General features: G+C 39.1%; 2 protein-coding genes across 2 annotated transcripts in view; one reads left to right on the forward strand and one right to left on the reverse strand.

Annotated features, from left to right (window-relative positions):
• Positions 1 to 1,691: 1,691 nt before the first annotated feature.
• On the reverse strand, positions 1,692 to 14,709 carry APIP (APAF1 interacting protein). Its single transcript, XM_059849206.1, has 8 exons — positions 14,481 to 14,709; positions 12,134 to 12,234; positions 9,255 to 9,303; positions 7,795 to 7,912; positions 6,661 to 6,796; positions 3,940 to 4,107; positions 3,283 to 3,405; positions 1,692 to 2,135 (listed from the first exon to the last, which is right to left on the reverse strand). The coding sequence occupies exons 1-7, from the start codon at positions 14,583 to 14,585 to the stop codon at positions 3,306 to 3,308; spliced, it is 777 nt and encodes a 258-aa protein (XP_059705189.1). The 5' UTR covers positions 14,586 to 14,709; the 3' UTR covers positions 1,692 to 2,135; positions 3,283 to 3,305.
• Positions 14,710 to 14,863: 154 nt separating this feature from the next.
• The window catches only part of PDHX (pyruvate dehydrogenase complex component X), a 33,360-nt gene continuing 22,930 nt past the window's right edge, over positions 14,864 to 25,293 (forward strand). The window contains exons 1-2 of the mRNA XM_059849203.1: positions 14,864 to 15,034; positions 21,212 to 21,295. Of these exons, the coding sequence (XP_059705186.1) occupies positions 14,893 to 15,034; positions 21,212 to 21,295 (226 nt within the window). The 5' untranslated portion in view covers positions 14,864 to 14,892. The remainder of the gene's footprint in view (positions 15,035 to 21,211; positions 21,296 to 25,293) is intronic.

The raw sequence follows: 25,293 nt of genomic DNA on the forward strand, positions 1-25,293 counted from the left end.
GAACTGCCAGAGCTTTCTGAGCACTTCAGGAAACAGAAATCATTTCACAAGGTTATGCAGCCACCAGTTGTGAAGGCATTAATTTCTTTGATGAGGATTCATATGAGAAGATATGAGAAGGGTGCATTTAACTAATTTCCAAATAATTGAATGGAAATCTGAGTATCTAGGAATCCTGTATGAAAGAACTTAACTACTACTGTAGAAATGATTTACAGATTTTAGAAAGGCTACAGAGCAAATTGTAGCTGCATGAGAAAGCGAATATTGTAACTAGCACAATCCCAGAGGAATATATTTGGCAAAAAATACCTTTCCTTTCCTTGTGAGTATTCTTTTATGGTTTGTCTTTACATATGCAAAACAAAAAACCATCAAATGTAAAATGTTCTTCATCCTTATAAAACATCAGTATCATGGAACGATACAATTATCACCTATTCCGAAATCATTATCAGAATACCACACAAAGTTATTTTTTGCAGAAATCATACAGTTAAATAAATAATTAAAGGCCACAATGAATAGATGAATAGATGGCAGCTAGATTTCAAGACTAATTGGATTGTCACATGAAGAAGTTTTATTAGTACATCCACAGGGAAGAAAAGCTAAGAGAATTACTTTCTGCTTTCCCTTAAGGTCAGTTGCACCTCTCAAGTCTTGAACACACTTCAGAGATATTTTATGCTTAAGTGAAGCAGCCTGTCCAAAGTCACTCTCTGGTCTAAAAAACAGCATTTTCACACAACTTCTTACTGCAATCCACATACACTAGAAGATGTGGAATCACTGCAAACTATTTGCCACTGACAAACAAGTGTCTAATAACAAAAAAACATATCAATAAACATATAGCCAACAACCTGTAGTTACTCAGTGATAACCATTATTTCACAATAACCAAGGTCCTCCTAAGGATTAAATGTTGCACACTGCAGCTACAGAGGTACAAGAGGGAAGGGCAAACATGCCTAAGGTACACAAAACACTGACCTTAGTTGTCATCCCCAGGAAAAGCGGTGTCTGCCACCTCTGGCATCAGCCATTTCCTCTTGCCCTGGCTCTAGGTTCTCTTTGGACCCACCTTTGACTTGGTTCAGTGTTTTTATCAGTGGCTTGTAGGAAATAATTGAAACAATTTTTCCCCCACTCCCACAGTAGTTTTATTTTAGGCTGAAGAGTTAATTCGCCTCATGGAAGCTCCAAAAAAGTGCCAGAGATGCTGGAAGGGGAAGTGGTGGGAATGCATGGTCCCTAGCAGAAACCAGGGTCAGCTGGCACTTAGCCTGTCTCAGCTCACCCTCGGGACTGAGGTCTCAACACTCAATTAGAAAATTGGTCAATCGAGGCTTACACTGATGCCACCAGGAGGCCATTCCAGAAGATTTGGAAGGAAGACACAGTCATAATTATGTGAGACTGTTTTAATGAGCAGTTTGATTAAATCTACCATGGGGGGGGGGGGGTGCTAAGCAGAGGTCATAAAAAGGTGTTATTCAAAGTGAAGGAATTAAAAAAGGTAAGACCCAGAGCAGTCCCTCAGTAACAAAATACATGCTATAAAATTTCCTTCTCATTATAATGACAATTAGAAGAATTTAAAAATACATATGCTACAGGCTTAATTTAAAAAAAGGAAAAAAAAACCCAAAAACATAAACACGAGCATGGTATGAAGGAATCAACAGTTCAAACAATGCTTTAAACTTTATTAACTTGTAATTAAGGGGTTGTCCTCACTTTTTTCTGGAAGAATAAAAGCCACAATAACTTTCAGAAATGCAGACTTATTTCAAGTTAAATGATGTAGCATTAGGGCAGGATCAACAAGTGCAGGTTGTTGAAATATGAATTTTTAAGGCACAAAACTAAAATGTGACATTAGTTCTCCAAAGTTTCTCAAAGTATTTTTGCATCTGCATTTTCATTCCTTCTACTGTGGCATTTGGCAGGACTTGGAAACTGCAATGATTGTTCAGTAGTTGGGATTTTTTAACTCTCCTTTAATTCTTGGCTGTGTTTAACAGTTAGAAGTTCCTGCTGACATTTGTCAATCAGCTGAGGATCAGCACCCCCTTCTGGCTTCAACAGTGTGGGGTGAAAGCTGGAACTCCCATCATCATGTAAGCAACCTGTACAGAAGAAACAAAGTAAAAGCAAAAATATTCTAAAACTTGTCACAATAAATAGGCAAAGGAATATTGATGCCACTACAGTAGCCCAACTTATCCAATTGCAGGGGCTGAGGAGTAATTTTAGAATGGCCCTTGTGGGCCATGAGGTAGCTTTGTGCAGGTGTGGCAGCCAGTGTGTCTCCATCACTGCAGGCAGCAGCAGCACCCTGAACACCTGCTAAGGCAGAGGCTCACTGACAGCACACCTCCTGCTCCACTCTCCTCCAGGGCGGGCAGAAAGGGCCACCCTGAGGAGCCAAGTCCCTGACTCTTCTGGGCTCATGTTTCCTGAGCAAGTACTTGTCATTAGCCTATCCTGTTTATTTACACCACTGCTTTGGTCAAGAAACTCCTTTATAATCTCAGTACTGGTACCTTTAAATTTGTATTTTCCAACTCTGAACTGTTATGCTACCACTGCACTTTGCCATACCATGCTGTACATATGTGAGCATTGTTTCAGGTATCCTACATGTAAAGTACACCCTGCTCATGTTATCTATGGGCTTTAACTTCAAAAATTTCTTATGAAAACTTTCAAAACTGATCATTGCTACACTAGAAAACAGAAAGTCAATGTGATTTTCTACATGAGGTAAACAGGTAACACTAATCAGTGAAACACAAACCAGCCGCACTGAAGGAAAAAACCAAACCCCCTAAAACCCCCAACCAACGCACCACATAAGTAATGTCACTGAGATGGTCTGAAATCAAACCTGTTCCTGCAAGAAGAAGAACAAATGTGGGTGTTCAGACATCTCTGTCCACATCAGCTCACTAGGCTCTGGCCTTTTTAGTCCAATGGCTTTTCTGGAAATGCTTGATATTATTTTGTTTTAAAAAGAAATCACGCTCCATGCTGTACATTGGCACTAAATATCCAATGGACATATCTAGCTATTAATATATATATATTGCTGCATTGTGTGGAAAAGGACCACTATTTTAGGCATAGGCACAACTGCAGTGGTAATGCAGTGGGGGGGGGCGGGGGTGAAGATGAGCATTACTGAAGTTTGCTGAGTGGGAAAGCAGACTGAAGTGATGGTGTCATCTGTAGTCTCTCCCTCCAAACAGATCATCCTTACAGATAAATTCACACCTGAGTATAAATGTTGTTGACATTTACAAGATCCCATTTTCTCCTGCTGGATGTTTTGAAGGATCTAGCCCATGCTGCTTCATCTGCACTGCGATATCAAACAAGTAGTCATAACATTCACACCTAAAATAAATAGGGAAAAAATGCAATGTAAGTAAAGCTCAAGCCTTATCATGTTTTATGAAAATTAGTATTTTCCTTCCTTAAGATTTTATCAACAATGTGATAGTCTGACTGGACAGCTCTATTATTGTTTATTTCCAATGCTGTGGAATGGAAAGTGCCATTTTCCTACATAATATTGATTTGCTGCATTTCCATCAGCAGATAAGGTAAATTCCAAAAATGGGACAAGGGAGGGCTACACAAACAGTATTGGCAGGTGTCATATAAAAGCAGAGAATGCCTGCATGTTTCATATGAGGAGGGATTTGTTGACTTGTCTGAAAGAAAAATGTTGGCAACCGTATCAGCCAGCATTGATATGAAAGGAAAACCAAGCAATGGAATCATGGATGAATCCACTCCCAAAAGCTCCCTATACATGCAGTGAGGCCTTAATATTCTGAATCATTGTCCATGGGCTGGAAATATACATAGCATTAAGTTCATTAAGATCTTGAGGCAAGAGACAGCATATTCCTGCACTGTACTCACATGGTTTTGGCTTTTTCCCATGTCTCTCCCCATACATAAACACCGTGACGTCTGACCAGGACAGCACAAGAGTCTGGGTATTTTTCCATTGCACGTGCCATTCTCTCCTTGAGATCCTTCTCTTCTGGTGTATTCTCAATAATAGGAACCACTAGTGTATCATCGTATCTATTACAAAAAAAAACTTCATGTATTTAAAAAACCCCTGTGCTTGGATGTATGAAACTTTTCCCTAAGAAAGAAATTATCCTCTGACTGTGTTAAATTCTCAGCACTAGATTTTATTCTCTTCTCTTGTGAGTCATGCTGTAGCATAGGAATTCTCAGGAACATCTCTCACTCCTGAACTCATATTACGCTGGCAATACCTGAGCTACACTTGAGGCACAAAAAGAAAACAACACTTTAATCTATTAGGTGTAGCTGTTTATTCCCATATCACTTTGTAGTTGGGTCCCTTTACAACTTTTTCAAACTTTTCATCCTGTACTGGCATCATCTTCAAGTTTTACCTCAGATTAAATTATTTAAAAGAATCATATCATATAGAAGGAAATGAAGCTGTTTTCTGGAGAGCAGAAAAAAATTAATTTAGGCAGTCCAAAAAGCCCCTGGAAGATTGTCCTGCTAAGATATATAAATAGAAAATAGAGTCAACACATGAAAAATAAATCCTCTGTGATGGAGTCATTGGTGGGCTACATGTGATCTCAAGAGAGCCTGAGAACCCCAGCTCCAAGGACAAGATGATGCACGTTACACAGTGGAACTTGCCTAAGAGTTTCTTCTGAAGGAGGACTGGGATATTTGGCATTGTTTGAACCTTAATTAACACTAGCAGAAACTTGTTTAAATAGTTTTAATAAGTCCCCAGTTCAGGTTCAGATTTATCATTGAGATCACATAGATATTTCATGAGTGGATGCTAGTAGCACTTTCTTTTGTGAAACACGGGAAGAAAGCAATGGTAAAAAAATCCAACACCAACAGCTTGTATCTGAAATCAAATATTCAGAAGATAAAGTCTCATCTCTTACGGCTCTCAATGCTGACACTTTCTCAAGGAAGGCTATAAAAATAGTGAATGAAGAAACTGAGGCGGCATTTGAAGCTCTACTTTGACTCTTATTAATCTGGATCACTACAATTACACTTGGATTGTTTGTTACTACTGATGCCAAATAAGTTAATGGATTGGCTTCCTAGGTTCTGCTTTCTGCTTGAACTTGAAAGCTGCTACAAATATTATAACTGATTCCTAGGCAGGACCATAAGCTTTCTGTCAAAAACTAATACCTAAAAAATGTCACGAAGACTCTGAATGAGCTAAATACTTGGGATCTCTTTTTTTAAAATTGAAATATAAGCAGCCTATGTTTATTCAAACATGGATGTAAAATACCTTGTGACAGTTTGACTTTCAAACCTGTTTACTACCGATCTAATACTCCTTCTATGGAAATCAAAGGTAAAACTAGTGTGAGATCACTGGAGTCAAATTCAGGCCAACATATACTTCTGATTATTCTATCTGTAGCACTTTCCTGGACAGCTTCCAGAAAAGATTTGTGTAACTAGAAACAACATGCAATCCCTTTTTTGAAAAGCACCATTTTGTATTTTGAATCCAAAGTCCCATTTTTCTTTTGAATTCAGTGGGGAGACTTGTGTGAGGCAAGCCAGTGGAATCAGTCTAGTGTGAATGAACACGTGCTTATGAGCCATATAACCTGGAGCTTTGCTTTCTTGGGTTTTTCTGGTAAATTAATAGAATGACACAGAAAGCTTGGAGGTATGGAACCCAATAAATACAATGTTTCCTGACTAACATTTAGGAGTGCTTGAGAGCTCAAAATGCATATAAAAAGTTTTTGTGGATTTTTAAAAAAACAATGTTGTTAGACAATTGAGTACAAGGGCTTGTATTTTACCACATTAAAAATGCACATGCTAATGGTGACAAGAAAGTAAAGTTGGCAGGTCAACCAAAATGGAATAAAATATGCCTGGGCGTAAAATCACATATGGCTTGCTCCCTTGCCAAAGGGCAATAGTTAGATACAAAAATTAACATCAAAAAGTGGAAAGAATTTAGCATTTCAATTTCTCATCTCCTTGTCACATGTTATATAAATGTTGTTTGCAGATCCCAATTCAACACTCTGTGGGTGGAGACCTCAAAACAAGCCATCACACATAATTTGGAATAACTCAGCACTTACCTCAGAGCTCATCCTTGAAAAGTAATAACATTATCTTTAATGAGCTGTTTATTCTGAATTTTCTTTCAAACTCTGTCAAGTACATCTGAAATCCTCTACTCTCTTAACATGCCCTAAACTAGCACAGACAGTGATATGTGAAGTCCACCCAAATGTAGTCTGGAAATGCTACCAATCCAACCTGGTGCTGGCTGGCTCCAGCTTCAGCTGAATGTTACATGGATGTGGTAACATCTCAGGATGTAGCTCTTTATTTGGCTTCTTCCTGTAGCTCAACAGACCACAGCAGCCTTGGCGTTACAAGATTTTATCTCAGATCTCTTACACAGGCTTCAGATCTTACAGAAAACCAGTGGTGACTCATTCATTCCAGAGGTCTTTTTACTTCTTATTCTTAATACTTTGTATTATACACTTTCAAGTATACAACTCAAATGACTTGTATTGATATTGCTGAAAACAAATTATCACACCTCTTCTCCTAAATGTAGAGAAGTACCTGTAATAGCCTCCTGAAGTACACTTCTGGATTCCTTTTATCATCTCCTGATGGGTAATAGAGAACTCACTCCCTGGGTAAAGAAGGGTAGCCATAACAGCAGCCTTGGAATGTGTATGGATCACTGCGCCTGCCCCTAGGAGCAGAAAAAGAAAATTTAGAATTAATTTTAAAATGGGTCTATTAAGAAAATTTTATTCACGTACTTGATTCATTTCCTTTGATTAGGCATCTTAGCAAATGTTGATCTGCTGTATGAGAGGAAAAAATATACAGCAACTTAAATGAAGGTATGAGATAAATACTCATAAAAGGGATAATTATGGATTGTCTTAGTGACACATTCCAGGAGAGACGCTGCTTGTACAAATTCCAGCAGAAGCACTACTTGTACATTTCTTTCCATACTAAAATGACTGAGACACTCTTAATTTTATCAGAGTTCTGAGGTTATAAAGAATTCCCAAACTTATTGTTAAATGAAAGTTTAAAGCCTTTTACTTTCTTTTTATGTTTTCCTCAATTATCTGCTGATTCTCTGAAAAAAGTTCATCATCTTATTGTGTCATGATGGAAGATAGGCAGACAATAATTATAATCTACTTATAAAGATGCAATGTTGTTATTTCTTGAGGACACATGTAAACTGCTTGTGCAGGAAGACCAGAAGAGACTCCCTAAATCCCTTCTAAAACAACAGATGTAAATTTTGCACGACATCAAAAGCTCTCTATTACTATTTACCTGCAAAAGAAAAGTTTCATACTGTTTTCACCTATTCCTAATTTATAACTGTTAATCTTACCCAATGGAGGCAACAGGATTCAAACTGTAATAGCTGAATTGGCAAAACACTGAAATAAAACTGCTACCTACCAATATTCTGCACTAAAATCAGTGCTGAAAACACGATCACGGGCATAGCTACAAGAGAAGATTAAATTGCAAGTGACAGGATGTTACTATGGATTACATCCCACTGTATATATACCTTTGCAAATCAATTTATTTTATAGTTTCATGTTTATTTCACTGTAACTTCTATGTATAAAGAATATGGTACTGAATAGCAATTTTGTGGATGTACATATACAGTGTTTCAGTCACTGCTGAATTGCAAACATTGCTACATACCTCTCATAGTGTAGGCATTCATAAAAAGAGGTGTGCACTGGCTTTTCTTTAGTTTCTTGTGCAGTGGAGGACCACTGATGTCCTGCTCATTCATGTCACAAACAAACATATCTTCTGGCTGTAAGAAAGAAGAAATTATTTTGATCTGTAATAGTTTTGTTTGATATTTAACCTCAAAAAGTTTTGTTTTCCCTTTAGGGAAACAAATATATACAAACCATGTATTTAATACAGAATGTGATTTGAACTTTGTAAAAGTGCTGCAATGCTCCACATTTATTCCAGCTTCTAATAGTACTTACCAATATTGTGTAATGGAAATTAGTATTAGGTACTCTTTTTCTTCAGACTGCTGCCATGCAGATATTTGTAAAACTACAATTTTCTCAGAAAGGAGATAGTGTAGCTCAGTAATAACAACTGATGAAAAGGAAAAGGAGTAACTGATTCAAAATAAGAAATGTAGATGTACTTTTTCTTCCCTTCTTAAAAGAACCAACAAATGACACAAGTTAAACTCAAAAAATAATACATTTAACTTGTAGAACTATTTCTTTTTAAACTTTGTTTTTAGTAGCTTTACATTAATGTTACCTTTGCATCAATTAGTTATTCATAATAGTACAAAGAATTGTTCAGGACAGTAATAAAATTTTAATGTTATTTTAAAAATCAGCAGAAAAGACAATTTTACAGGAAAATACAAATACAGGAGATTTCCTCACTGACTGCACTTAATCCTCTGTTAGTGCAAGCACAGACCAGAGCATCGTGGTTATCTTACATACCTTTGCCTGCCTTACTTCTCCACATCCCCAGCAAACACTGCTCTAAGAACCCAAGTTTTTATCAGTGAAGAAATTCCTTTCCCTCCTCACTGTATTTATCCTCAGATTTATGAGATGACAAATCCTTTCCATGTATTACTCTATTCGGGGGGAGTTCCTGCTGTCATAAAATAGGTATCGCTTACTGTTTCCCCCTCCTCTTACATTCTGGGATTTTTGGAAAGCAGAGAGAGAGACAAGGTCACCTTTTCATAGGGAGAGCCCATTTATTTATGGAGAATATCAAGACAAATATTTGCAATCACTCAAACGAAAATAAACAGCGATGAGGTGTTAATGTCTATTTACAGGTAACTTGAAACTGTAGCCAGACAGGTCTAGCCAACCAAGCCTGACAAAGAACAAAGCTGGACTGGAGTAATGCTCCACTCTCATGCTGCTTTGTGTTAATTTAAAGCAAGGAGAACATCAAGACTAATCTACACTGGCCACTGAAACACATTCTGGCTTGCTATGATAGTGGAGTACTGGGAGAAAGCAGCAGCTGTTTCAGTAATGTAGTCAATAGTATAACAAGTTTGTCACTTCACATTAGGAAAAATGAAACTCTAAACAAAGGCACTTTCCTCCATCTCAAGATGAGCTCTGAGGTAAAAGTACAGTTTAACACACCTGTATTCTTTCCTTTTGGACTCCTGAAGGAGCGATGTAGATTTCTTCTCTAGGAAAAGCAGCAGATGAGAAAAATCAGTAAACACAGTTGAGCAATGACTGTTCCACTGGACAGGCATTCGAGCTCTTGAGCCACTGAAAACGAAATCGTAAATCTAGACCCTCATAATTAAAAAACTTTTTTGTTCTTCCCATACATTGACAGGTAGATAGTTTTCAAATTAGAATCAAATTGTACAATAAATTGTAAATAAAATCTTTAACTTGCAGGGGTACAAAACCCTGCTTTCAACTTGACAGAAATTTGAAACACATGTAAGAAGTGCAGCCTTATTTTTCCAACGAAGAAAAACAGCCTCTCCCAGCAGTAACTCAAATTCCTAGAATTCAGAATAAAAATTAAAGGAGTAATTGCAAACAGATAATGATCTGTGACAAGGCAGGGGACAAAACCATAACAAAAAAATCCATAAACTATCTATAAACAGTAATAATTATCTGCAATCAACAATCAACACGGTAAATATATATATTTTTTGACTGTGCAGGTTAGGTTTCTAGTGCAGTTCCATGTTTAGTTGTGTTGATAAAGAGATAGCACTAATTCAGTGCAATTAAATGACTGAAATTTAAGTAGAAGTGCATCACTTCCTGCAAGGACTACATGAACGAAAAACTGTAAAAACTGATTGAAACTAAAATGATTTCAAGATGGCACTGCATTATTTTCTTAGCACAAAACCCCCAACTATATTCTCTCTCTGAATTGCAATCACTATTTGGCTTCAGCAGTTTTGTACTAAATTCAGGAGCACAGAGACATCTAGTGAATAATTAGTCAAGTTACAGACACATTTCCTATGGACCATGGGATTTTTGTAGTTCTGGACAAGAGTATTGGAGCTAGAGAAAGGTCTGGAGCACATGTCTTGTGAGGAGCAGCTGAGGGTGTTTAGCCTGGAGGAAAGGAGGCTCAGGGGTGACCTAACTGTTCTCTACAACTGCCTGAAAGGAGGCCGTAGTCAGGTGAGGTTGGTCTCTTTTGCCAGGTAACCAATGACAGGACAAGAGGAAACTACCTCAATTTACATCAGGAGAGGTTTAAATTGGATATTAGGAAAAATGTCTTCACTGAAAGGGTTACCAAGCATTGGAATAGGCTTCCCAGGAAAGCAGTTGGCTCACCATCTCTGGAAGTTTTCAGAAGACCTTTAAGGCATGGTGCTTAGGAATGTGGTTTAGTAGAGAACTTGGCAGTGGTAGGTTTATGGTTGCACACTCGACGGTAACAAGGATTTTTACCAATCTAAACAATTCCATGATTTTAATTCTTCCAAAAATAAAACTCTTAAGATGATGTACTATTCAAAGTGGTAAAATGTCTGTGAAGCACAGAAAACGTGGCTTTATCATATTTGTAATTTTTGACATTCATGAATTAACACTGCCAGCATTGCATAAATTTAGTCTTGATTCATTTGTATGAGCAAGAAATCAAGTGGCAAACTTATGACAGACAAAATTTTTCTTAAAACAGATTTTTTTATTTTTTAGAACTTAACCAGAAAATCTGATGATAAAATAAAGTCTTCAAATACAAGATACCTCACAAAGAATTCTACATCCATTTTTAACATACTAGGCTAAGTCCAAATAGGCATTTTTTTCCTTGATAGTTGATATGAACTGCACAGTGAGTAAGGCTGATTAAGATTACCTGGTAAAAACAGTTGTTATATTTGAATCAAATATCAACTGTTCCTTTACATTTTCCTTTTTTAACAATGCCAAGAAAACAAGTTATAGAGCTACAAAGGAAAACTATATCGCTACATTAGTGCATTCTCTGATAATTACATTTGTCTTGCCAAAACCAACAGGAGCTGCACTGGAATGATAAAGAAAATAGGCTACATCTAGGTACTGATGACAAATTAGTGCTAGAAAGATCTTCCCACAGAATTTACCCTCTTTTAATTCATCTCATGATTATTACTGTTGTGGCTTTCTTTGCGAAATCAAGCAGGGAGGTGACATGACCAGCACAAAGTCCAAAGAGCACAAACATGAGCATTTATATCTATCTGTGAATAGCAATGGTTGTTTGTGCATGCATGCAAGTGTACACCAGAAAAATGAGAGGTCAGATACTGTCAAGATTGTGTCACAACCTTGTGACTGGGTACAGAATTGCAGGCACTGTGCAAGGTTCTTTGCAAAACGAGGACCTATCTTTTTTTCAACGGCCACTGAGAGGAGCTCTGCTCCCACTGAAAGGACTGGAGACTGTGAAAAGGTGGGAGACAGGCAAATTAAAACACCAAGTGGTGCTTCCTCGTAGGAGACACAGACCAAAAATTGCTGCTTCCTGTCGTGCTTTAATTATTTGTATTTTTACATTTTAAAGTATTTTTATAATTTAGAAATTACCTCAGTGGAACAGTAATTTCCTTCTTAGAGGAAATATCTGGCCTGTAAAATACATCCAGGGTGAGACTGCTCTTATTTAACCACAGGCATTTGAAAGCTGTGTGCCTGATGTAACCCACTCTAAGTTCCATAGTCAGTGAAATGAAAAAGAGGGAACACATTGTTCTTTAAAGGCAATTCATCTGCCTTAAAAAAAGGTAGGAAAGGGACAGGATAAGGTCACTCTCTGAAGCTGTCTCTCTCTATTGAAGGGTCTGCAATGATTAATTCAGACTATTCACCTTCTTCCTATATGGGTAATTTTGGCATTACTGCTCATTTCCCCCTCTAACTTCTCGCTCACTCTTGAGTTGCAAACATTTCTCATGGAACTGAAATGCCCTCACCAAGGACTAAACACAGCTACCTTTCTCTCACCTCCACATTATCTCTCTTTCATCATTACTTACCCATGTTTCAAGCTGATTCCTCCACCAGTTCCTGTTACCCAGCCTAAACCATAAAAAAGTCTACAAAGCTCAGGGATAAGATTCCTTGGATGTAACCCATCCTAAAAAGAAAATAAATCAATGAGAAACCATCAGAAACACCTCACACCTAAGAATTCAAGCTCTCAAACTGAGTTTAAAGGATAAGTACTTTTATACTGCAGCAAAATGGTCTAATTTATGCTAATGAACTTCAATTACAAAATAACTGCATGTTTACACAATGCCCTTAACGTTCTGCCAGGGACATCACACCTTGAAACAAACAAAACCCCCAAATAAGGTGTATATCTGACTATCCTTCACAGGAGAGATCTCATCTAAAATTGATTTGAGTGCAGTGGCCCACAGACATGACACTAGCAGGATTATGGACTATTGCACAAAAAAAAGGGAAAATAAATGCATCTAACGTTATCCATTTTTAAAAGCTTGACTAATGGTTTTCCTATTAAATCAGTTTTTCTGTAGGTTTATTTTGTTTGATTTAAAAATTTCAGTAGATCAGACTTTATTAAATACACATTTTTAAACAGCACTCAAAAATACCACAGCTAATACATGAAAATTATTTTATGAACTTTACATTCTTACATTTTTACTACACAAAGTTACTTTATATGCAGTTTAGTCAGAAAGAAAATTGCATTATTTTAATATTTCTTTAGAAGGAAAAAAACCCATCTTGTGTTTTTTCTATATTCCATTGTTTATTACATATCTATAATATCCATATCTATATACTAACCAAAGGTATCTCTGGTGTCAGAGGTAAGGTTTCTATCTACATTAGCACAGTAAAACAGCTGCTTTTATGGTGTGCTTTTATGTAGGATTCTTTTCTTTTTTATTGCAGCAACTAGAAGCTTTAAAAGTTTTTCTAAAATGACAGATGGTTAGCTGCTCTACTGCTCACATCAGTCATTAATGCCCATCAAAAACATTTCCAAGAAAAATATTTTGTTTAGCAGCAAGAATCCACATTGGGGGGGAGTATTTTGTCAACACCAACAGAATAGAGACCCAAAGCAAAAGCAGCACACAGCAAAAACAGCAGGCAGGCAGGTGGTTACTTGGTGCCAATACCTTTGCTGAGGTGTTTAGAAAGAAGTGCTTCCAGGTGGTGTTGGACTTGCAGAACTAAGGGTGGGGAGGCTGCATGGAACAGGAGCACGAGGCAGAAGCAGTGGAGAGTGGAAAGGTGAATTACTGGAGATGGCAGCTTGAATTGCTGGAGGGGAACGTTTGACAACGTTTGGAATCTCCTCCTCTAACCTCATCTTTACAACCTCCAGTGACAGTGAGATTTGTTCTCTCTTACCAAAGATGACATGCAGGAGATGGTTTTCCCTCTCACCTACAATGTGATAATGTTTTATATATCACAACAACTCAGTCTGCTGCTCTTTTTTTTGCTTTGTTTTGTTTTTAATGAACTGGATTCTTTCCCACTTTCCTGGCAGGCCACATTATCTAGACTGCTGATACCTCTCATCTCCCTGCTGTCAGTTCTGGCTGGTTTTGAAGCTTGGGCTGGTCTCCCCACCAGTGTCACACAAACTGGAGAGGTGTTCTGAGCCTTGTCCAGGCAATGCCTCCATATGCTCAATGTTTGATGAAGCACAGCACTGCCAGCTCATGTTCTGGTTGTGATAATACATAAAACCCCAGTCAAAGACCAATTAAAAAAAAAAAAAAAAAGAAAACCAAATCACAAAACAAACCTAAAGAACCCCAGTTAACATAGAGCCATGAGTCTGGTAGATGCCCGACTGACAGCTGGCAACATTCTGTAAATTGTACTAAACTTTAAAACACGTTTATATAGGTGCACAGAATAGCCAGGGTTGGAAGAGACCCTTGGAGACAATTCAGCGCAATCTCCTGCCAAGGCAGGGTCACCCAGAGCAGGTGACAAAGGAAAGCCTCCAGCTGGGTTTTGAATGTTTCCAGAGGGGGAAGACTCCCAGATTCCCTTGGGCAGCCTATTTCAGCGCTCTGCCAGCCTCAGCGTAAAGAAGTTCACCCCCGTGTTGAGGTGGAACGCGTATTTTAGCTTATGAACACTGCTCCTGGAAAGCCGGACACTGGCTCCGCCTGGATCTTCCTGCCTGAATTTCCTGCCGGCCGCCGGGGCACGGTGCCAGCTCAGTCAACTCGCCATCCACCAGTACTCCCAGGGCCTCCCTCCTAATTAGCCTCTGCCAACTGCTGGCCAGTTGGCAAGGTTCAAGAGCAGCCCAGCCCCCGCAATGGCGGAGGGCTCTGGGAGCGGTGGCGCGGCCCCGCCGCCCCCCGGCCCCGTTACCTGCGCCGCGTCCCCGCCGGCGGCCGCCATGGCGCGGCCAGCGCGGGGTCCTTGCTCGGGGGCTTCTTTGGGCGGCCGCGCGGGCGCCTGAGGAGCGCTGGGCATCCCCGGCAGTGGGCACGGAGCCGAGCCGCCGCGCGCAGGATGGAGAGGCCGCTGCTCTCCCCCCGGCCGGGAGCCGACAGGGACTAGATGAGATGCGGGTGCGCCCCGGGGACGAACAGCCAGGCTGGGCCGAGCGATTGCATTTGCCCACGCCTGGGGCGATAGAGGCAGCCAATCCCTCGGCAGGTGCCGCAGGCGGGGCGTGGGGGGCTCGCTGAAGCCGCCCCGCGGCGCTGGGGGAGTGCCCGGTTATTTCTGCTCAGGCAGTCAGCAGGGCAGCCCTGGCGCGGTCAGGGGGCGGGGGAAGATGGCGGCGTCCCTGTGGCTGAGCGGCGGCGGGGAGCGGCTGCTGCGGCTGCTGCGGGCCGGGCGCTCGGCGCTGGGCGCGGGGCTCTCCCTGCCCGCCCGGGCAGGATGGAGGCACCTGCACGGCACCTGGGAGCTGCTGGGTGAGTGGCGGGCTGGTGCCCTGCTCTGGGTGTGTCTGCGAGGACATGCGGCGGAGAGAAGGTTGAGAGTGGTTGCGGTGGGTTGACCCCGGCTGGATGTCAGGCTCTCAGCGAAGCTCCTCCGTAGCTCCCCTCCGCAAATGGGCAGGGCAGAGAAAATGTAGTAGAAGGTTCACGTGCTGAGATAAGGACAACGAGACCCCGCTGCTCCATTACTGTCGTGGGCAGAGCAGACTCGATTTGGGGATATTTATTGATTTATTGCCAATCAAAATCAGAGCAGGATAATGCGAAGGGGGGAAAGAAAAACCCAAAGGACCTTTCCTTCACCCTGCTCTACCTCCTCCCTTCCAGCTGCGCAGGGAGACGGGAACGAGGGTTACGGTGCGTTCATCCCGTGCTGTTACCGCCGCTGCTCGGGGAGAGAGAGGAGCCGGAGCCCTTGCCCTGCCCCGGGACATAGCCCTCCGGGAGCCGCTCCGGCGCCAATCCTTCCCCGGGCTGCGGCTCTCCGGGAGCTGGGCAAGGGCACAGGGAGCTGTGGTGCCCGGCGGGGTTCCCGGCGTGGAGAGGCGAGCGGGGCCCGCGGGGTGCTGGGCACACCTGGGCCGGGGAGCTGGGTGAGCCGCTCTGCACGGGGCTGGGTTTGCTTTGGGCTCTGGAGGTACGGAAAGCACGTCGGGATGTGCATGGCCTGGTAGGAGAAAACTCGTAGAGACGTGTGAGAATTGTTAAAGGTCTCAAAAGGAGGAAAGAGAAGTCTACAGAGGAACATAAAATTAAGCCTTCTAATATGAAAGTACTTTGATGTCGATAAGGAAAAAGTTCTCACCATTGAAAGCCGGAATGTGTTTTTAAAGTGGAAGTGTAGCTAAGCACTGAAAAAGAAAGTTAGTTTGTTTGGTTGTTTGGTCCATGTTTGATAATTCCACCACGTTTCTGTCATCTTACTCTTCTGGTAATGTTTCAAGTAACTGGAGAAGGGTGTGTGATGTATCTTTTATGCAATTACATTTGTTTTTTTCAGGGAAAAATAGAATTTATTAATTGTGTGTCTAGCATCCTTTCCTACATAGAAGTCAAGGTATGAGGTTATGACAACACTGTTTCAAGATGAATTTTCTAGGAGTTTGTTGTTACACAATTATCAGGCAGATCATTTACCCTTCCATGTTTTCCTCTGTCTCTAAGAGATGTGGGAAGAGTTACGGATCCTGAAATGAAATTTGATCTTTCCCTACTTGCTCTGTAAGTTACAACTTGTCAAACATTTAAACAAGGATCAGGTGATTTGTCATGTGGTCCTGGTGTGAGGCTGAGCATGAAGTACCGGAACTCTTTGAGGTTCAAGTGCACTTACAAAAAAGTGAGCTTTCATTAACCTTGTGTAATAAAACTGAGTAGTAGTTCAGAGCCAGTTTCATCAGTGTGGTTTAGACCTCAACATTCTCTTCTTTCCAGCACTGGTTGCCTTTGCTGCTTTGCAGTATGAAAATATTTTCCTTTGTAAAACCTGCTGTGTGTGATACAGGGAAGTCTATACCTTTCTTGAAATAAATGTTATTTGCTTCCAGATTTTATTAGAAAAAGCTTGCTTCTTTCCACATATAATAGTATGCAAATATAATAAAATGCACGATAAGCTACTTCTAAATTGGACTTATTGTTTAACTCCTTAAATAACTTTTGTCTACAGTTCTCCCAGACACTCTATTGTGTTTTTTGTGTTGAGAGTACTTAATATGTAGCTTGAGGTAAATTTCTAAATTTGGATATGCAAATGACTAATATCTTTTAATTCCTTACAGTAAGCTTAAAGTGTTAGGGTGGATAGATCACACCTTTAAGTCATTCAGGCTTTCCTCATTCAGCCCTTCTCGCCTACTAGCAGCTTTCCAAGGTGGTGTGTATTTTGGTGATACCATTTTTCTTAACTTCATTGTTGCCTCTAAAATTAAACATGAGAAGTCAAAACTTCTCTGGTAAAATACAGCTCATTTGGACATAAAACTCACCCTTGGTTCCTAGTTTGACAATGTAAATATAAGTAAATTTTACTGTAGCATTACTTTTATTTCTCTGCTTTTCTGTTTCTGAAACAGACACTATTTTAAGTATTGATTCATGTGGATCTAGTTTGTCACGTCACATGAATTTTTTGTTTCTTTCTATGTTTCTGTCCTTGTTTGTGGTGCTGGTAGAGGAAAAGTTGTTTTGCAAAATTAAAACAATTAATTCAGATTGGAATTCCTAGTTTGTTGGTCACAGAGAAAGAGGAAAAAGAGAAAACAATAGAATGACCTCTTTACGTTAAAGTGTGTCAATTTTTCTTTGTTTTTAATGTTTCATAATCTTATCATTGTTGTTAAGCTGCAGTACTTTTTTCAGTTCTCTACTGACTGCAGAGTGTGTATAGGAAGTTATGAAATATCTTTCTGGTGGGACAGGTTAATGAATCCCTTCATGGAGAGGGAAGGCAGCAGAAATGTTGCCAGACTCACTTGGGCATTTAAAACGTGTCACCAAGAGCAAATTCTCTTGGATATGCAGAGAGCTCTTTTTAGAATAGCAATCTCCTGTTTGTGTGAAGTTTGTTTGGGTTCTTTTTAAGTCTTCCTCCTTTTATATTCACATAATTGAAGTGCAATAACACAGTTGCTGTTGATAGAAGTAAAAATCAGTGGGTGGCGACTGGAAGTTCAGAAGTTTTGTTTGCTTATGGTTCTAAATTCTGATTTGCCCATGAGCTTAGTCTTTGAGATTTTCTGCTAATTGCCAGAACATTTTGCTCACCCACAGTTGCAAAGCAACCATATTTACTTCCCAAGGTGCTTGTAAGGGCTGCCTGTACAGTGCAACTAACTTATGTGAATGCAGGGATTGCTTTCACTATCCCCTTTTTTAATTTAATGAAGCCAAATAATATTTGGTGAAGGTAATTCTCCATTGTAAGGTTGATTTTCTTTGAGAAGGCACATTGAAGCTTGGTGTGTTTATGGTCATTAACTCAAAAGTAACTAAAACAGCTTTGAAATACTCATGTTGTGGCTGGTGTTCTTGTGTATCTCATGCTGTATTTGGCTCTTAATTTCAACAACCCTGAACTTCTCTGAGCATGGGCCTCTCTGGACAGAAGCATTAAATGGGTGCACAAGGTCCTATCTTCTACTTTGTATCCAGCTTTATTTATTTGTCCACTTCATGGCTATGTGCTGCTGGAGTTCCTCTTCTAACTTGGTGAAAGGACTGGAATGGATTGTGTGTTTTCTGGTAGTTGCTCATAATATTGAAGGGAAAATGTTACAGTGGTACAAATTTGTTGCTCATATTTTGTATTTGTGCCCAAGTACAAAGCATATTCTGGGAAATGGATTAAGTAGCTCTTCATGGAAGAGAAATGTGAACCACACTGTTTAAAAATTTTTTTTCCTCATTAAAAATGTGGATTATATTTTCACTTTTTAAAATGAGATCTGTCCACTAGTTCTCAATAACCTAGATATTTGTGGAATATGACTTCAAAATAATGTTTTTGTTGTCAAAGTCACACTTGTCAAGTTAGACTAATGAAACTGAGAACCCTTCTTTGCATCATATAATGTGTAATGTTTTCTACTTGCTGTTATTGAGAAACATTTTTTTGGGGCAAATATGTATAGTAAAAGACAATTGTTAACTCATACTTTAATTTGTCAGTCATACTTAAAATACTACAAAACTTTATTTGGGTAATGAACGCAGATAAGCATTCACATCCATAACATAGTTCATTTTTCTGTTTATTAGTCCCAGATGAGAAGTTGCAGGAAACTTTTTTAAAAAGTTGCATGGAGGTAATTCAAATGGAAATTGTGAGTGTTACAAGGAACATTGTTTGGATGCATTTTTAAACATGACAGTCATGAGTAATATTAAACTGAAACTACCATAGAAAGACTGAGAAAAAAAAATGTACATTTGCTCATGCAGTCTTCTGGTAACATCAACCATGCAATGGAGCTCATTCCTACAGAACTCAAGTGGTTTTGGTAGCATGATCCTGATTGTGTTGCTGTCTTGGGGACTTTAGGGAATAACTAACTTTCTGCTCTTGCTGCATTTTACAATGTCAGGATCATTGATGGCTGCTTAGTTCATTAGAGGTTTGCGACAATGTTTCCATGTCACATTTTAAAAAAATTGTGGAGTGGTTTGGATTGGAAGGGACCTTTAAAGGTCATGTAGTCCATCTCCCCTGCAGTGAGCAGCGACATCTTCAAATAGACAGATAGACCAGGTTGCTCAGAACCCCATCCAACCTCTGAGTGATGGGGCATCCACCCCCACTCTGGGCAGCCTGTTTCTGTGTTTTACCTCTGTCATTGTAAAAATCTTCCTTACAGCCAGTCTAAAATTAAAACTACTATTCCTTGTTCCATTGCTGTTGGCCCAATTAAGAAGTCTGTCCCCATCTCTCTTAAAAGAGAAACACTGCAGTAAGGTCTCCCTGGAACCTTCTCTTCTCCAGACTGAACAACCCCGACTCTTTTGATGTTTCTTCATACAAGAGGTGCTCCCTCCCTCATAATTTTTGTGGCTGTCCTCTGGACCCCCTCCAACACATCTATGCCTTTCCTGTGCTGAGGATTCAGGAGCTGGATGCATTTCTCCAGGTGGGATCTCACCAGAGCAGAGTAAAAGGGCAGAATCACTGTCCTTGACCTGCTGGCCATGCTGATTTTTGTGTCCCAGGCTATGTTTGCCTTCTGGGCTGTGAGCCACAACCTGCCACATCACAGCTTTTCATCTGCCAGTACCTTTAACAGATTTGTCACCAGTGTCCATGGGGGCATTGAGATGATGACTATTACCCTGTGGATCCAACCCATTCCTCACCCATTAAATAGTCCACCCATCAAATCCTTCTTTCATCAATTTAAAGAGAACAGTGCTGTAAGTCCAGAGAGATGACATCCACAGCCCTTCTTTGTTCACTGGTGTAGGCATTCTATCCTATGAAGCCATTAGGTTGGTCAGGCAGGACTTGCCCTTGGTGAAGCTGTTCTGGCTGTCCTGAATCACCTCCCTGTTCTCCATGTGCCTTAGCACAGCTTCTGGGGGAAAAAAAAGGGGCAAGGAAAAAAACCTAGAAGAATTTTGAGCTGAAAAATAGATAAGGAAAAACCTGAAAAATTAATAATTTCTAAGTTTCATTTTTTAGCTGTTTCTGACTACTCCAGTACAGCAACTGGGAGAAATGTGGTGCTGTTTCCTATAGAATGAAAACAATCCTTAATGCTGGGTGTTAGAGAAAAGGGAATATGAAGCAGAAATAAGCCTTGCCATTGTATACAATGTACCTTCTATGTGTCTGTTTCTGTTTTGTTACTGAACGCAAATTCAGACATAATAGTTCAAGAAAGAGCCTCAAAAATCAGGTACTAGAAAACTGCTTTTACAAAATTGATCTAGAAAGATGCCTTTTTTTTTGGGCTCATAAGTATATTTAAAAGTTCAGAAAGGGAGTATCTCTCATATTAATATCCACTTTGGCGTAGAGGATGAGATGACAAGAGGTGTAATTTGCTGTGAAGCCAAGCTCTGTGCTGTATCCTGAGCTCTGCCCTCAGAAGAATCCCACTACCATGGCACACAATTGCTGTTACACAGTGCTGCTTCTGCATATGGGTTTACTGAGCTAAGACAAAATCACTGAAACTTGAAATCAAGCAATTTCTGCAAAGTAGATATAGTTTTCTAGTAAAAGGGATAAATAAACATTAACAAACTTTATCAGTGAAAGAGGTGGATCATCAGCATCTGAAATACTAGGATCACAAAGGCTTTATTAATTTAAGAGATATGCTTTAATCTGGAAAAAATTCCACAGCCTGAGTCAAGGAGGAGAAGGATGACAGGAGAAGGAGAATGTGTTTTGAGATGATCAACAAAACTTCAGGTCTAGGAATTCAGGGCTTGTGAATTTCCATTTCTCTTGTAATATGCCTTTTTTCCTTTGAGCTCTTTGGTGGGCATTCTTGTATGTAGGCTTCAAAACAAGAGCATCATAGTGAATCTTTTGTTCAATTATCTTTCAGATTCATGCACTTTTAATTTCTTTTGTGTTAAGCAGTTTTAACTGTGAAGAATTATACTGAAAAAGTACTCAGTTTGGATAACCACATGCTTGTTTTGCAGGTACACCTGGTATTAAAGTTCTTATGCCTGCGCTTTCTCCAACAATGGAAGAAGGAAACATTGTGAAATGGTTAAAAAAGGAAGGTAAGAGAGCATTTTCTGTGGTCGCATTTTCCGTAATTTTTCAGCTATGTAAATCTATTCTGTAAAAATAGGATAATTCTTAATAAAGGAGACAAAAATAAGAGAAATAAAAAATAAGGTAATTCTTCCTGGTTATGGATCGGTATAGTGATCTATAGTATAGATCAGTATTTTGAAGCAAAGTAATTGGTGTGTGGATACTGTCATCATGAACTATACCTGCTTTGAAATTGTTCATTCTTGAAATGCTTTTTTGCTTAATTGTCTTCCAAAAGGTTGCATTGGTCATATTTTTGAAAAATTTCCATGTTGAGTGTGTGGGTGCCGTTTTTAATTCCCAGTGTTGTCATGCTGCTCAGTGGCTTCAGAAGTCTGAGAGCCATTGACTTTGGGAAGGGTCTCTTCCATTATTCTGCTGTGTTATGGAATACCATGAACCATACGGTATTTTTTGAATATCTTTTCTAATATCTTAATTATAGTCTACAGTTAAAACTGAGAGAAATTAAGTTACTTTCATAACCCTAATAGTAAATGGGGAAATTTTTACCTAAAAGAACCCAAACTGAAAACCAACCTCTTTATCTAAAAAAAGCCTGAACTCTGTGTTTTGACAACTATGTGCTTCTTCTAAAATATTTTGGAGCAACTGGATAAAAAGTCTGGGTAAAAGTTAAGTTTTGTCTTCACGTAGGTTGTATGTAAATGAAAAATGATCTGTGGAAAAGTCAGCAGTTCCTGTTCTGTCAGGAGACCTTTGTCCTGTTTATGCCTACCCTGTCCCTTCTTCAATTTAATATTAAGCCTGAATTTTGACTGTAGTTTTGGATTCCAGATAGCTATCGTTCATTGTGCATTGTAGGCATTTGGATAGCAGTAGGAATATATCTTGTTCACAGGCATTTTTAGATTTCCTGAAGAGATGAATACATCTGGAGAAAAGAAAGTAACTCAAAGCTTATTATCTTTGACAGACACAATTTGGATAGCTAAATGTGTTTTGACTATTGTGCCTAGATAAACCTTTTCCTTTGGTTTATGCTTTTGAGTGTTGATACAGCTTCCATTATTGTGCTCCTGGAGAGCTTTGCTTTCCTACATTTTGAATACATTTTGAGAGGTGGCTGAAAGACAGCTTCTTGGCCTTTTGCTCATGAAACTTTTAGTAAGAATTTCTGCAGAATTTGCTGGGAACAATTCAGAAATTTATGTCAATAAAAGAAATTGCACCAGTGTTCTTAAAACTTGAAGCTTCAGTTAATCAAGTCTGTAATCTGCATCATCTTGGACTTGATTAACTGAAGATTCTTGAAACTTGAAGCTTCAGTTAATCAAATCCAAGATGATGCAGAGAGGAAAGAATGATCCAAAGTCCTTTTTATATTTGTTAGTTGTCAATAGTTGTAAAATTTCAATGTCAACAGTAACCTGTTTTACAGTAATTATAGCATTCAAAATTGCAAGAGAAAACAAAGAGAGCATGGTAGGAGTTCAGGTAGATTCTAGTTTGCTCCCAACATAAATTAATCCTCTTTCCTCATAAAAAGTGTTAGAATGTAAAAGCTATACAATGTTTTTTCCCAGTCTTTCCACTAGCCTTCCACCCTAACACAAAAGAAAAAAAAGCTTCACAGCTATTTTAATTAAATTAAAACCGAATCTTAATTGGTTATTAGACTTTGAAAGAAAACTATGTTAGTATTTTTATTGCTCTGTTTTCTAGTCAGAAAGAAGACCAAACCCAAATATAGTATTTTGTCTTATTGGCTGCATCTATGACCATAATTAGCTCCTATCAATGCTTTTGTTTCCTCTAAGAGTCGGGACAATAAATATTAAGACAATATCAAGATAAATTTTGAAGAAAATAGTGAAGCGATTTAATGTTTACACACCTCTCTGTAAGGGATGCTCTTAACTGCCTAGTTCTCTAGAGTGTTTGCCATGTAAAAGCACTGTTATTGCTGAATATGAATGTTTGGCAAGCTCATGGCCCAGAAAAGAAATACTTTTAAGCAGTTGACAGAAGAACACTGCTTGCATATAAAATGTTTTTCCCACTGTATAACCAGAAGGGGTCAGTATAATACTATGTTGATAGTCTTTCTGTTCTTTGTGTAAGTCTCAAATGTTTTCATTTCATGGTTTCACAAGATGGACAGATAATTTAACTGCTACAGAAGGGAAGGCGCTGAATTTAATTGATAGCTTTACTTTTCCTTCTCATTGTTAATGCAGTTTCATGTTGATTCCTGTGGGTAATAAAGTTATTCTCACAATGATAAAACTATGTTTCTAAGAACTTGTATTTTTTATGTATGAATTAGTGTTGATGAAAGCTGGTAGTCTGACAGCCCAGGAGACCAAAATGATCTTGTTAATGTGGGCAGAAAACAGAGGATGCAAGAGTGCTGGCAGTATCCACACACAGTGTAACTGTGCTACCTTTTGAGACATCAGTTCCAGGGACTTCAGTATCTGCATTCAGTCAACTCTGATTTTATTTGAAACATTAAGAAATGCAGTTTGTATCTTGTGATTTGGATACTTGTCTGTCAGTAGCTGAACAGAGCACTGAGGCTATTGGATGCCAATTGGATCTCCTGGAAGGAAACTCTGCTTCAGTAGAGATCTGAACCATTCAGCTTAGCTATGGGAATTTAATCTTTAAAACCAAATCAAAACCAAATGAAGAAACAAAAAAAACAAAAAAAAAAAAAAACAAACAAAAAACCTGAACCCCACCCAAAATTTTCCAAGGGCATTATATATGTATAATTACAGAGAGCTTTGGTTCAGGCAACTTCTGTTGCAAATACTGCTCAGTTTAAAGTGTAAGAGCAAAGATATGGCTTGCAAAAGTGTTTTTTCCAATCCTAATTATTGGGAAAGCTGGTTTGTAACTGACCTCATACTGCGCATCGATTAGGAGCTATCACATATTGTAATCTCTAAAGAAAGTAACTATGGTCCTTGCTATTGCACTTGGGTACTGAAACATGCACAGGACTTGAATGCTGCAGTGAAGTGAATTCTTACATTGCATTTATTCAATTGCCTCTCAAATTTGTGGTAACTTTATGGCTACAGCAACGAAAGGAAAACAAAAAAAAAAGGTAGTGGAAAAGTGGTTTATCCATTTCTCAGAAGACTTTTCATGTTGCCCTCCCAGTGCAAGATGAAGTTAGTTTTCTTGTAACAGGTACTCAAGTTGAGGTGTGACATGTGACAAACACATGGATGAAGGTATTTGCCTGGCTGGCCTACCCTCCTGGAGGTACTGCTGTTGATCTCTGAGCACTGAGATTTCTTTTTAATGGTGCAGAACACTTACAGTCTGATGGCAGATTAAGATACAGAGTTAACTTCCTTTCTGCTTGCTAGTCTTAGTTCTGTAAATTACAGAATTTGCCCAACAATTTGATTTCTTAACAGCTGAGAAGTACTTGCCTAATAATCTGATAGATGGCCTACTTGAATTAAGGATCCAGTGAAATTAAAACACTTGTATAGAGCCTAGAGTTTTGACTCCTCTTATAAAGTTTTCGTGCTCTAGTTACTGCAAAGTGGAATGTGGCTGTTAGAGAATCATACTTCATCCTTTTAATGTAATAATCTACCAATTTCTGTAATAGGAATGTTTATGACTTATAAAACTATGTAGGCAACTGAGCTTTTGATGTGTCTATTCAACACAAATGAGGTACAACACCTCATTTTCCCTTTCTAGTTCATGTAGTCCTTAAACAGGAGGTGATTTTTTTTTTATAGTGTTGTCCCTTACCTAAATGTAGGTGGTAACCTGCTTTATGTTTTAATTCTGCACCTTAAGCACAATAGAGTGATATCTGTAGTTCAGCTAAATGCTTAGACAGGTAATGCTGCTGCAGCGTTTCTGGTAATGGGGAAATTTACTTTATGTGAAATTGTAGGCATGTTTTAGGCTTGTGTGTCTCTCTAAGGAAAAAAAACCTGTGTTTTGTAAGAAGCCAAAACAT

The sequence above is a fragment of the Haemorhous mexicanus genome, chromosome 6, assembly GCF_027477595.1.
Source record: "Haemorhous mexicanus isolate bHaeMex1 chromosome 6, bHaeMex1.pri, whole genome shotgun sequence".
Classification (NCBI taxonomy): domain Eukaryota; kingdom Metazoa; phylum Chordata; class Aves; order Passeriformes; family Fringillidae; genus Haemorhous; species Haemorhous mexicanus.